The sequence below is a fragment of the Eptatretus burgeri genome, chromosome 7 (genome assembly GCF_056783735.1).
Source record: "Eptatretus burgeri isolate ZD-2024b chromosome 7, Ebu_testis_v1, whole genome shotgun sequence".
Classification (NCBI taxonomy): Eukaryota; Metazoa; Chordata; class Myxini; order Myxiniformes; family Myxinidae; genus Eptatretus; species Eptatretus burgeri.
In genome coordinates this window covers 22,412,763-22,426,089 of record NC_140967.1, presented here as the reverse complement: position 1 = coordinate 22,426,089, position 13,327 = coordinate 22,412,763, and the positions used below count along the sequence as shown (strand labels likewise).

Below are 13,327 nucleotides of genomic sequence, written 5' to 3'. Positions count from 1 at the left end.
TGTTCCATCATCCCATTTCTGTGTTCTTGTGTATACTTCAGCGTTTTAGCTTTGTTCCCCTTTCTTAACAAAGGTTTTCTTGCTGCAGCACATCCTTTAAGTCTCGATCTCAAAAGTGACCTTCGTACTATTGATCGATGGACAACAACACCTGAGCCTTCTACCAGCTCTGTTGTCGGTTCATTGCTTGGCTTCTTTCTATTCCTTCAGCATATTAATTATCTAATGTGGAGCGAGAAAACCTCAGAGGTACGAATCTACATGAGAATCTCATCCGAGATTTATTGGAATGCAGAAAATAATGGTCCAGGAAGCAAAATTTGGCCAAATTGGCTTGTTTGTTTAGTTTTGTGTTTTTTTTTTTTCCAAGAGAGTCATCAACATTTTTTGTGACAGCATTGATACTTGCAGGTAGTGTATCATATCCTAATATCCAAGTCACTGTCCATCTGAGAGTCTGATTAATGGACGTGTGCACAATTGTCCGAACGTGCCTAACTCAGGTCTTCTGGAATGTCGCTGTCACCTGGATTGTTGCTCAGGCTTCCTGCAGACAGATACCAATTACTCTCAGGGTGTTTGATCCAACTGCTTCCAGTGGTAACATCAGCCTACCTTGGGGAGCCTTACTCTATGTTGGTGCAAATTAATGGCAAATTAACTACGCGATTTCGACTACTGGGGAAACCACGCCCTCGGCACGTCTTGCTCGAACCAGGTCACTCTACCGACTGCGGTAGTTACAACTACCAACTCCAGTTCGGGTGCAGCCGAGCGGAAACTGCCAAAGCCGTGCCGGCTGGAATGAACCGATTATAAGTCGGGGATAAAACCCCGCCTAAACTCAGATCCGAACCATGTTGGACCAATTCAAGAAGGGACAGAAACGGACTGGGAATATTTCTACAAATGTTTATTTTCAATAAAAAGACAAAGGCAAGACTTAACGCGAATATGCAAGAAGGAATATTTACAATGAGCTAAAACACTTATTCAGATCTACTTTCAAGACGGGCCCACACGCAGACACACACACAAAATGAAAAGAAACCCAGAGTCTTTATTGGACCCTCGCAGCCGTGGAGAGAGACAAGCTGGGGGTCAGAGTTCGGTGGTGGACCTGACCGTCGGTGGAAGGGCGTGCTCCGCGATATGGCACCTGACAAAGGTCGTTGGTCCGGTCCCCAATCGCACCTAGGGACTCGTGGTTCGTGGCGGAGCTCGGGTGGTGAACAATCGGGGTCCATGGAGGGAGGTCAGGGTCGCTCTGTCCTTCCTTAAAACTCCTCGTAGCAGCCACCGTGAAACTCCAGAACCCCGTACAGCCACGGTGAAACAAAACTGACTGCTTACAGCCACCGTGAAAGCAAACTCGACCCGTTACAGCCACCGTGAAAGCAAACTCGACCTGTTACAGCCACCGTGAAAGCAAACTCGACCGGACCCTTCTTTTACAGAGTCTCGGAGATTTATTGGCCTCTCTCCACGGGGAGGGGCCCTTGGCGAAAACGCACCTCGCTGTCCGCCTCTGATTGGACAGAGTCCTCCGGCCCACCTTTCCGGGGCGGGGCCTCGGTCCCTGCCAGGAGACCCCAGTTAATACTCCACATGGCTTCGCTCTCGACGAGTAACAGTGTCAGCATCGCGAAGGTCATCGTACAAGAGTTACGACGTTCGTGGGAGCCGAGAACTGGAACCGCGAGACCCCCTCTCGGCAAGTCAAGGTACGAGCAGCCAGCGGGTGGTGATGGAGCGTGATGGGTCGAAGGGGTCATGCAGATGGGATGGTTTATTAGATGTAATAACCTAACTAAAAGAAATCGCAATGCACACCTTTGATTCTCCCACTAGACAAAAGGAAGGGGATCTGAATACACACATACTTAACGACATAACTGACTTTTGGGACATCTGTATGTTGAATGCAAATGGTTTCCAGATCCGTAACAATATTAAAAATATTTTTTCTTGCTCATGAAGCTTTGATTCGCCTCTGAGCTATCTATCCTGGGTTTGAATCTCGGCCCAGCTACAAAACTGCCATCCTGGTGTTCGCAAGCAGGGCGAGGTTTGAATGTGTGTGTGCCGTCTCTCGATCGGATTTACATTAAACTTTTAATTGATCTAAAAATATCATCCACGTCAGTTCAACTTTAATAAATAAAGCATTGATGATAGTCCTGATATCCAAGCTTTCAACATGGGACATTTGTTTTTCTCTCTTTTTTTGTATTTGCACGTTTTTCCTTTTTCTTGCAACTTTTCCCTCATGTTTTAAACCATTTTTTTTTCATCTCCTGCCTTTTGGCTTCTCTCCTACTATTGTAAATTGTGCAGCTCTCATGCAACGTTTCACTTTTCTCCTTAAAGTGGATGGGTTAGTCAACTATAATTTGTGCGTACGTACGGCAGGTGGACACAACCTCGGGCTGTCCGAACTGGTTGCGGAGCATCTGCACCATGAGCGGATAAATGAGGCCTTGAAGTTGGTATCTGCTCTGGGTTGGGATGCCCGTGCACATGAAGCTTACGCTGGCATTGTAACGATTGCTGAGCATCTGCTACGTCAACATCTCACACCAGAGACTGAAGGTATGCTGGAATCTTCTTTTCAAAAAGGTAAAATGGAGAAGGTAATTCTTTGTTGAAAGTGATTTCTTTGGGATCAGGCCAGGTATGGGAGCATGCACCAGAGCAGTGCGTCGCTGCGTCCACTTTCCTCCGGTACTCCAGGGGCCTCCGTCTGGCCATCCCCCATGCAGATGCCTTGCCCATCCCCATCTCCTTGAGATGCCGATCAACCTGCTGCAACCACGAGGCACGTGGTCGGCACATTGGCCTCCTCCACTCATGAGACTCCCTCGCTGAGAGAATCTGGTGAGCAGGATCAGCACCAGGAAAACGAGCCACATGTCCAGACAGCCGCAGCTGATGCTCACGGACTATGCAGGTAACAAATCTCATCTGAGTCTCTCTCAGCAACCGCTCGTTGGACACAAAGTCCGACCAGCGATAGCCAAGGATTCTCCGAAGAGACCTGGTACCAAAGGAATTAAATCTCCGTCTCATATCCTTGGTCAGAGTCCAAGTCTCGCATCCATAGAGCAAGACTGGAAGCACCAAGGACCTGAAGACTCGGACTTTCATCCTCCCGCACAAGTACCGGCAGCGCCACACCCAATTATCCAGTGAATCCATGACTCCCCAGGCCCGACCCAGACGTCTATTGACCTCTGACCACAGCCGGCAGAGACATGAATATCACTGCCAAGGTAAGTGAATATCTCCACGACCTCAACATCCTCACCACAAACAGGCACAGACAGGACAGCGGCATCCAAGATGTCATTGAAAGCCTGGATCTTAGTTTTGACCCAGGAAACCCGTAATCCCAGTGGCTCCGACTCCTTATTCAGCACCTCGATGGCCCCCAAAAGGATATCTAAAGTTTCCACAAAGATGACTGCATCATCTGTGAAATCAAGGTCACAGATCTTGACATTCCCAAACGATGCACCGCAGTTTGATCTCTCTGACATCCTCCCTAGAATCCAGTCCATACAAGTGCTGAAAAGTGTGGGGGCCAGTACACACCCCTAACGAACTCCAGTAACAACTGGAAATAAGTCAGAGATGGTACCACCACATCTCGTAGCACTCTCAGTATTGTTCAGAGTATTGTTCAGACATCAGATCGATCAGTTTTTGTGGCACCCCACGAAGACCAAGAATCCTCCAGAGGACATCCCGATTCACTGAATCAAACACTTTACAGAGATCAACATAGGCTGCAAGAAGCCCCTGCCGAAACTCTCATCTGCGTTCGGTGAGGACCCGAAGAGCAAGGATACGGTCAATCGTTGACCTCTTTGGTGTAAAGCCTGACTGCTCTGGACGCTGGTGCTCAAGCAGATGTTGGCGAACCCGATCAAGAATTATCCGAGCAAAGACCTTGCCCGGCACTGAGAGCAGCGTCACCCCTCGGTAGTTGTTGCAGTCCTGGCGATCACCCTTCCCTTTCCAGAGAGGAACAACAAGGCCCCTCTTCCAATCAGTTGGGATGATGCCTGTGTTTCAAGCAGAGCACAGAACTGCATGCGACGACACGAGTGCAGCATTTCCACCAGCCTTGAGAAGTTCAGCATGGATGCCACAGATCCTGGAGCTTTGCCCCGTTTCAACCGGTTCACCACAGCCTGTGTTTCCACAAGTGAAGGTGGACCACAGTTGATTGGAGGGTCAGCAACGGGGATTGTAACACCCCTGACGTCCAACTCGACAGCTGGTGGATCAGCCTGGTACAACCGCTCAAAGTAATCGGCCCAGCGGGCCTTCACTTCGTACTCCTCTGTCAAGAGCCTACCACCCTCTGCTCGAACTGCATTACACTGAGGGATGGGCTTGGATGAACACAATGCGCAAATTTCCCTGTAAGCAGGACGAGAATCACCTGTCCACAGGTGATGCTCTACCCCCTCACAGATTCCTCGCACATTGGCCTCCTTGTCCACCCTTAGCGCACGAACAGTTTTACGCCTCAGCTCCCTGAACAGCTCAGCTCTGCCATTCAGCCTGGCACTGCGACTCTTCTCAATGGTATCCAGTGTCCCTTGAGAGACAAAATCCTTCTTTGCCCTTTGGCGAGTTCCAAGACATCCACCGGCAACATCAAGGACGGTGGTCTTGAAGGCACTCCACAACTCTTCAGGACCTCCCAAAGCACCCAGACTCCTCAAATCTCCACTCAGCCTGTTCGCAAACTCCTCAGCTACCCTCTCATCCTTTAGCTTGCCAACATCCAGCCAAGGCTGGGATGGTACCATTCTCCTGGATTTAAGGTGCAACTTCAGAGTTGCTTCAACAAGCCGGTGGTCAGTATTGAGGAACTGAGCACTCCGGTAGACCCTGCAGTTCTGGATCATCCTCCAACGACTGTCAACGAGGACATGGTCAATCTCCTTTACCACACCGCCAGCGTTGGAATACTAAGTCCAGCGATGAGATTGTGGGTGCTGAAACCATGAACCAGCCACCCTAAGTCCATGACTTCTTGCAAAGTCAAGGAACTTAGTGCTATTCTGCTTCATAGTTCCTGACCCATGGGGACCAACACACGTCTCATAACCATCCCTATCAGTTCCAGTCGATGCATTGAAATCCCCCAAGACTAGAAGTGTATCTCGCCTGGGGCACTGATCAACCACAGACTCGAGCGTGGTGTAGAATGCATCCTTCACGGTGAGATCACTCGCCTCAGTCGGAGCATAAACAGAGACCAGGGAAATGACACCTAAGGATTGAAGAATCCTTGGTCTCATAATACGCTCGTTGACCGGTGTTACCTCAATTATCATTGGAGTCAGCTTATTGGACACAGCTACAGCAACTCCTTGGGAATGGTAACCATCAGAGCGACCAGACCAATAGTAGGTGTAACCACCCACCATGATCTCGCTGCAATCCGGTCTCCGAACCTCAGAGAGTGCTGCAATACCGATGTCCAAACACTTGAGCTCAGATGATAACAGAGACAGGTGATCATCTTCCCTTAGGGATAGGACATTCCAGGCACCCACCCGAAGGTACCGCCTCAGGTTAACCCAAGGAGACCGCCGTCTGGTGAACGACACCTCAGCACCACTCCAACACACTCTCCCGCAATCTGACCCGGGGATGTTATCCCGTGGTTTCGCTCCTATCATCAAAGATTGGGGGTCCTGAAGGCTTTACCCCAATCCTGTCATCCGGTGAACTGCCCTGCGAAGGGAAGCTGCACAGGAGGTACTCCCACGGAGTGGGTTTTTAGATTTCTTTGCGTTTATGTGTTTTGCGGAATGAAGGGTTTTACGGTAGCCAGAGTGCAAATCCTGCCACCAACCTCCTAATAAGAAGTAACCCAACTGCAGGAAGACGTCCGCAGACACAGTTGGGCACTAGATATGGATGGCCGTTGGCTCACAAGGAGCTCCTCCACCCTTTGACAGGTTTTGTTTTTAATCCTGCTGGGTGTCCATATCCAAACACCCTCCTCACCAGAAAACCTGGTGGGGTAGATGGTTTAGTCGCCGACAACCCGACCATGGAATAGGTTAGTACAGGTTTACATGATACCTGTAGCAAGTCACAGATATAATCTGGCCTGACCTGACATTTTTGTAGTGGGGGGGGGGGGGTGAGTACGATATGCCATCTGGTCAATGTATGTCGTTTTGGGTATACATCCGGTATAGTCAATTCAGAGAAAACTTTCTTGAAGTATGATATGACATAGGTGCTCTGGGCTCAGCAGCTTTTTCATATGATTTGTATTCCTGATCCCATTGAAGTATTCTCTTGTTGGAGCATTGCAGCAATCGAGTCACTCTAAATCCCTTTTTTAAAAGCTTCCTCTTCCCCCTCCCCTCCTTCCATTGATGACACTTGACTGACTTGGGCAGAAATTTGTAATTTGTTTTAGTGTGCTGGTGATACCTCTCCACCTATGATCTAATATGAGTTCCCTTTCAAGGAATTTCAATGTCGGAGGAGGCCATTAGGCACACGAATCCCACACAATGTTTGCCAAACTATGGTTGCTTGTTGGTGCTCAATCCTTTTTAAGTGCTGAGGGTCAAACAAGGAAACCTCTTCCTCCCATTTGTGAGGACGGCTTCTTTGCAAGTTAATTGTGAAACCAAACCCCTCCACCTTCAGGTCAGTCTTGAGGTTCAAACCCTCATGTGTGTTGCTGGTTCTTGAGTTCCTCCATGCCTGGTGTCGGCCTAATGGTTGTGGTGGTGGGCTTTGGATCCTTGGATCCTGAGCTCAAATCCCACTCGGCTGTTGAATTAATACCAGGTGAGGTTGACTCTGCCTGTCATCCTTCCGAGGTCGGCAAAATGAGTGCCAGCATGGTGGTGTACTGTGTCGGAGTGGCGACCCATCCAGGATTGTGCCCAATAGCCAAGGAGACTGCTTATGCAGCACCAACGCTCTGTACAGAGTATGGTCCAAATGGATGGATGGAGTTCCTCCCTCCAGCTCAACAAAGCAAAGTCTCCCAGACCAGACAGTTTATGTTTTATTACCTCTGTCACCGAAGGTCGACAGAGGTTATGTTTCCACTCCTGTCTGTCTGTGAGCAGGATATCTCAAAAGTTTATGGACAAATTCAGATGAAACTTGGTGGATACAATGGGTGTGTGACAAGGACTAATTAATTCCATTTTGGTGAAGGTCTGGATCCGGATATGAGAATTTTAAATTTTTAAAAGTGATTCTTCACCATTGAAGGATGGAGCTAAAAACGATCTATTGCATGATATTTCAAAAATTTTCTCAGCGTCTGCGAGTCTGGCAGGGACGACAAGCAACTATTGCACTTCAGGACTGGTCTCTTATATCTACCGTTGCTGATATTAACTCAGCCTGGGAATTCTTCCACAGAAACCTGCTCTCTTTTTATTTATTTTTTGCATATATAGTTGAGGCTCGTGGAAGAGCTAATTCCGTGAACAGATGAGGGCATAACATCCAAAAACAGGATGAAAAACACACATGCATGGGGTGGACAAGTTTGACACAGGGGATGCATAGGCTGGACAAGATGGATACAGAAGGAAACTCCATTGAAGGAAAATTGGAAGGAGGAGGGATTTGGGTCGGGTTAATGAGGGTATTAAAGATCATGGTTTTGGATTGGGGATGATTTGAGATGGTGGTGAACAGCTGTCTTGAAGACCTGGGGGGAATAGTTCCAAGACCAGAAAGGAGGCGGTAAGAGAGACAGACACAGACACAGACACAGACACAGACAGACACAGACACCAACCTGTCTGCGATGGCAAAGTGATAAGCCCATAGACTCAGCTTCATTGCAGGAGATTCCAATAATCTTAAAGGCCTTGGTTTCCACACCATCAAGTGGAGCAAGATGTGAGGAAGTGGAGCCAGCCCAGAGGGGAGAGCAGTATGCCATCAAGCTGTGGATGAAAGCCTAGTAGGTGGATCGAAGTTCCGGTGTGCCAAGGAAGGACTTTGTACAACAGAGGATGCCCAATCAGCAGCTGGCTTTGGAGGCCAATTTTGAAATGTAGTTTGCCCAAGAAAGGAGTTTGGCTGATAGTGAGAACCAGGAGTTTGAATGACTGAACCTCCTCAAGAGGATCGTGAAGAAAATAGAAAGGAGGGTTTGCTAGACAGGAGGGTTTTGGAGAGAGATAGTGTGTGTGTGAGATTTGTCAGGATTGAAAGACATGTGCACATATTCATCCCATCTCATCTTCAATTGTCATTCCCATCCTTCTACCCAGAGTACACTAAATCCTGTGGTGAGGCAGTTGCCCTGAAACAACTTGCATTCTCTTCCTGAAAGGCAAATCTGACCGAAGGCAAACTCAGATCATTCTAAATGCCTGCAACAAGTGTGTGTCCACTATCAGGAGAGCCGGGAAACAACATCTGTCCAACTTCGAGAATGAACTTTAAACTTTTCTCCCTCCTCTAAAACTTGGTGATGCCTTGTTAAGTAAGTATTCAGAGTATGCATCCCCTCCAACACTTATCGCAGTGATGAAGCTGAGTGTATGGGCCATCACAGACACTTTGCCATCGCAGACAGGTCGGTGGTTTCTATCTTATTCTGCCTCCTTTCTGGTCTTGCACCCTCTGCCCTCTACGTGCTTTGTTCTCACCAGGTCCACCGGCAATCCCCTTCTGGTAAAACTCCCAAAATCCAGCATCACTGTTCACTTCCACTCATTTTTTCCTCTCCCCCCCCCCCCCCCCGCTTGTGTCTTAAATGCCACCCTTCCCTCCAGGTCTTCAAAGCAGCTGTTCACCGCCATCTTAGATCATCCCCCATCCAAACCCATGATTTTTGTATCCCTGTTAAACCACCCTCTCCCCTCCACCCCCCCCTTAAATTTGTAGTTTTTTATTCCTGCGAGTTTGCTTTTGTATCCATATAATCTACCCCTTGCATTATCCCCTATCCCTCATCATTACCCGCATCCCTTGTTCATCCGTCTCCGTATATTTTCTTCCTCAGCCCTGCTGTTGTCATTTCCCCCCTTCTCCTTATGCTGTTCCTTTTGTCCTGTTGCATCCTGATCCTTCCTGGGTTCTCGCTCTCGCATGAGCCTTGACTCTGTATACAAAATAATAAAATGTGGTACTTGTATATGTGGAAGAATTGCGTTGCTCAGCCAGTAGGTCACCCAGACAGCTCAGATGGCAGACCACTGGTAAGGTTTTCCAGAAGATCTGGGTTCGATTCCCGGTCTGGGCCTGTAATTTTTCCACATATATTTATAACTAGTAGTAATGCCCGGCGTTGCTCGGGCTAACAATAAAGCCCGGTGTTGCCCGGGCTTTCTTGCAAATTTCCTGAATAGCGGTTAGCTGTTAGGGTTAGGGTTAGGGTTAGCTGTTAGGGTTAGGGTTAGTGTTAGGGTAGCTAACCCTAACCCTAACACTAACCCAAACCCTAACCCTAACCCTAACAGCTTGGCGTAGCGGAGGTAAACAGCGCCCGGGGCAAAGTGGAAATTTGCGTCCCCCGTAGGCCTTAAACTTGAGTGTATTTGAATGGAAAATCCCATAAGGGATGTCGATTTATCGATTTTTTTCGAATATCCGAAGTGTTATGGAAAAAATTTATAGCCAATGACCTAAGTTGGACCAAAAGCCATAATCGTACCGAATTTGAATGGAATCCGTTGGAGTTTGTGAAAATGCATCAAAACGAATTTTGAGGGGCCTCTTAAGGAGGACAATAATATCATTAGTATATGTGCCAAATCTCGTTTCATTTCATGCAGTGACAAAAATCTGATGGTGGAACAAAGAAAGGGGCGTGCCGAAATATATATATATATATATATATATATATATATATATATATATATATATATATATATATATATATATATATATATATATATATATATATATATATATATATATATATATATATATATATATATATATATATATATATAGATGTTGGTTCTATCCTGTTAAAATCTAATTAAATAATAAAATTAAAAACAACTTGTTGCATGCCAGATATTGCTGCTTCTTCATTGCTGCTATATCAAAATCATAAATCTTTATCTAGCAATTTAATGATTGGAGAATTGTCAGGATAACAACTTGCAAAGCAATCTCTTTTCCTTAACCTTTGACCTCCATATTGATTCGTCCTCATCTAAAGTGTCCGGGTCGGTTTGTAGTTTTAAAATTCTGTTTGCTAATTATCCTTATTTTCACGTTTTCTTCTTGATGAACCATGACAGCCCAGTTGGAAGCAGCTCTTGGCATATTTTACACGTCAAACAGGCCGGTACCAGAGGAGTCGATACTGAAATATCGCGAGGTGCTTGGACATTACGCCCGTCGTTTCTTCCACATTCTGCTCAGGTAGGCATGCGACTGTGAAAAGTGTGGCTTTGTTTTCTCTCCAACATATGTGGTCACTGCCACAGTTCACTACAGTCCCTTCAGAAAGTATTCAAACCCCTCGACTTTTGTCACATTTTGTTGTGTTTCAGCCTGAATTTAAAATGGATTAAATTCGATTTATTTTTGTCATCGATCTACACAAAATACCCCATAATGACAAAGTGAAAACATGTTTTTAGAATTTTTTACAAATCAATGAAAAGCTGAAATGTTTTGTATCAATAAGTGTTCAACCCCTTTGCTATGACACTCCAAATTGAGCTCAGATGCATCCAATTTACTTTGATCATCATTGAGATGTCTCCACAACTTCATTGGAGTTCACCTGTGGCTAATTCAATTGATTGGACATGATTTAGAAAGAAACACACCTTTCTATATAAGGTCCCACAGTTGACAGTGCACGTCAGAACAGAAACTCCACCATGAAGTCCAAGGAACTGCCCGTAGAACTCTGAGATAGAATTGTGAGGAGGAATCGTTCTGAGGAAGGGTATAAAACAATTTATAGAGTGTTTAAAGTTCCCAAGAGCACAGTGAGCTCCATCGTTAGGAAATGGAAGGAATATGGGACGACTCAGACTCTTCCTCGAGCTGGCTGTCAAACCAAACTGAGCAACTGGGCAAGAAGAACCTTGGTCAGGGAGGTGAGGAAGAACCCAATGACCACTCTGATAGAACCACAGAGTTCCTTGGCTGAGATTGGAGAACCTGCCTGAAGGACAGCGGTCTCTGCAGCACTTTACAAATCTCGGGTTTATTGGAGAGTGGCCAGACAGAAGCCACTCCTGAGAAAAAGGTACATGACAGCACGCCTGGAGTTTTCAAAAAGGCACATGAAAGATTGAGAGCATGAGGCAAAAGATTCTATGGTCTGATTAACTGTTTGGCCTGAATGCAAAGCGCTACATCTGGAGGAAACCGAGCACAGTTCATCACTCATTTAGCATCATCCCTATCGTGAAGCATGGTGGTAGCAGCATCATGCTATGGGGATGCTTTTCAGCAGAAGGGACTGGGAGACTTGTGAGTAAAGAAGGAACAATGATTGGAGCCAAATACAGGCAAATCCTTGAGGAAAATCTGCTTCAGAGTGCAAAAGACAATGATTTCAAATTCCAACAGGACAATGACCCCAAGCGTACAGCTAAAGCAACTCTGGAATTAATGGTTTCAGATCAAGAACTTGAAAGCCTTTGAGTGGCCCAGCCAAAGCCCAGACTTGAATCCCATTAAGAATCTGTGGAAAGACTTAACGATTGCTGTGCACTGACACTCCCCATCCAACTGGACAGAGCTTGAGCAAATCTGCAAAGAAGAATAGGAGAAAATCCCCAAATCCAGATGTGCAAAGGTTATAAACATACCCAAGAAGACTCAAAGCTGTAATCGCTGCCAAAGGCACTTCTACAAAGTGTTGATTCAGCAGGCTGATGTAAATTACATCTTTCTGTATATCATTTTCAATAAATTTGTAAAATTTTCTAAAAATACATTTTCACTTTGTCATTATGGGGTATTTTGTGTAGATTGGTGACAAAAAAACAAATCTCAATGTAATCCACATTAAATTCAGTCTGTAACACAACAAAATTTGACAAAGGTCAAGGGGTGTGAATACTTTCTGAAGTCACTGTATTTTTCCAACAGTTCCTCTTCCTAACTATCATGTCTTTCTACACCTCTATTTCCTCACTCTTGTTTCCCATAATTTAATAATACTGTAGTATCAATGTCTGGCAATCAGTACTCTAGTTAATGGTTCCAAAGCAAGTCACCAGGGCATGTCTTATTTATTTCTTACATGTGGGAAGGGGTGTGGTTTGGGTAAGGGGGTTGTGGGAGAAGGATGATGCATTTATTGGGGAAAAGGATTGGAGAGTTTGTGTTTGTACAAAACATGATACTTGATTATATATTATCATTTTCTTTTTGAATTCTCCCTGAATTTTTTTTCATTAACATTGGTGAAACATCTTTCCATACTCTGCTTCGGGTTTGCGAAACTTTCGTCGTCGTCTTGTAAATTCCCCAATGTCTATCTCTTGTGACATGTCTGATGGGCCCAGATAATTTGAATAATCAAGAATCTTCCGATCATTCGTAAGCATCAAGGACACCAGTCGATGTTTTTACAAGGAATTAAGGCACAGAAGGATGCCATTTGGCCCATCATGCCTGCACCATACCAATACCAGATTTAATCAATCCGTTGATACCCCTTCCCTTCGTGTGCAGCCTTTTTAGCTGCTACACTGGTACTCATTTCGCCGACCTCAGAAGGATGACAGGCTGAGTCAACCCCCTGGTGTTGATTCAGCTGGCCCAGGGCTTGAACTCAGGACCCTAGGATCCCAAGCCACCACCCTAACCACTAAGCCAACACCAGGTATCAAGGAGAGGTTAAGGAGTTATTTTATTGTTCGTTGCATCATTTATTTTTGTGCATTGCTTTCATTGTCGTTTCCTTCCTTCCAAGCAATTTGCTCTCATACCTGGTTTCAGGGTGAATTCCACTTGTCCTGGCTGCTTTGTTTGGTGGTTTAGGCTGGTTGCAGGTTATTGGTGATGTGGTTAAAACGGCTTTAGATTGTGCTCCTGACCTCACGGTTTGCTCGGCCAAATTAACAAATGGCACAGGTGTCTATCGGCGTGGCGCCCGGTTAATTCCGTGGCTCCACAGTGCTGTAATGTTGCAAGTTGGCCCGGGAACTTGTTCAGGGCTGTGGACTTAGCCAGCGGTTGCAGTCGCTTTGACGTGACCTGTAGCTGTTACAATATCAAAGTACAGTTTGCATTTTAGGATGTCAATGAGAAGTGAAGTTGTTTTTGCGTGTGTTTCTCTTCCTCTCTTTGAGAATTTCATAAAGATAAATGCTGGATT

General features: G+C 45.9%; 1 protein-coding gene across 8 annotated transcripts in view; it reads left to right on the top strand.

Annotated features, from left to right (window-relative positions):
- The window catches only part of WDPCP (WD repeat containing planar cell polarity effector), a 210,720-nt gene that overhangs the window by 159,397 nt on the left and 37,996 nt on the right, over positions 1–13,327 (top strand). For all 8 annotated transcript variants that reach the window (XM_085887675.1, XM_085887669.1, XM_085887672.1 and 5 more), the window contains 2 exons: positions 2,413–2,592; positions 10,278–10,401. In XM_085887675.1, the coding sequence (XP_085743801.1) occupies positions 2,413–2,592; positions 10,278–10,401 (304 nt within the window). The remainder of the gene's footprint in view (positions 1–2,412; positions 2,593–10,277; positions 10,402–13,327) is intronic.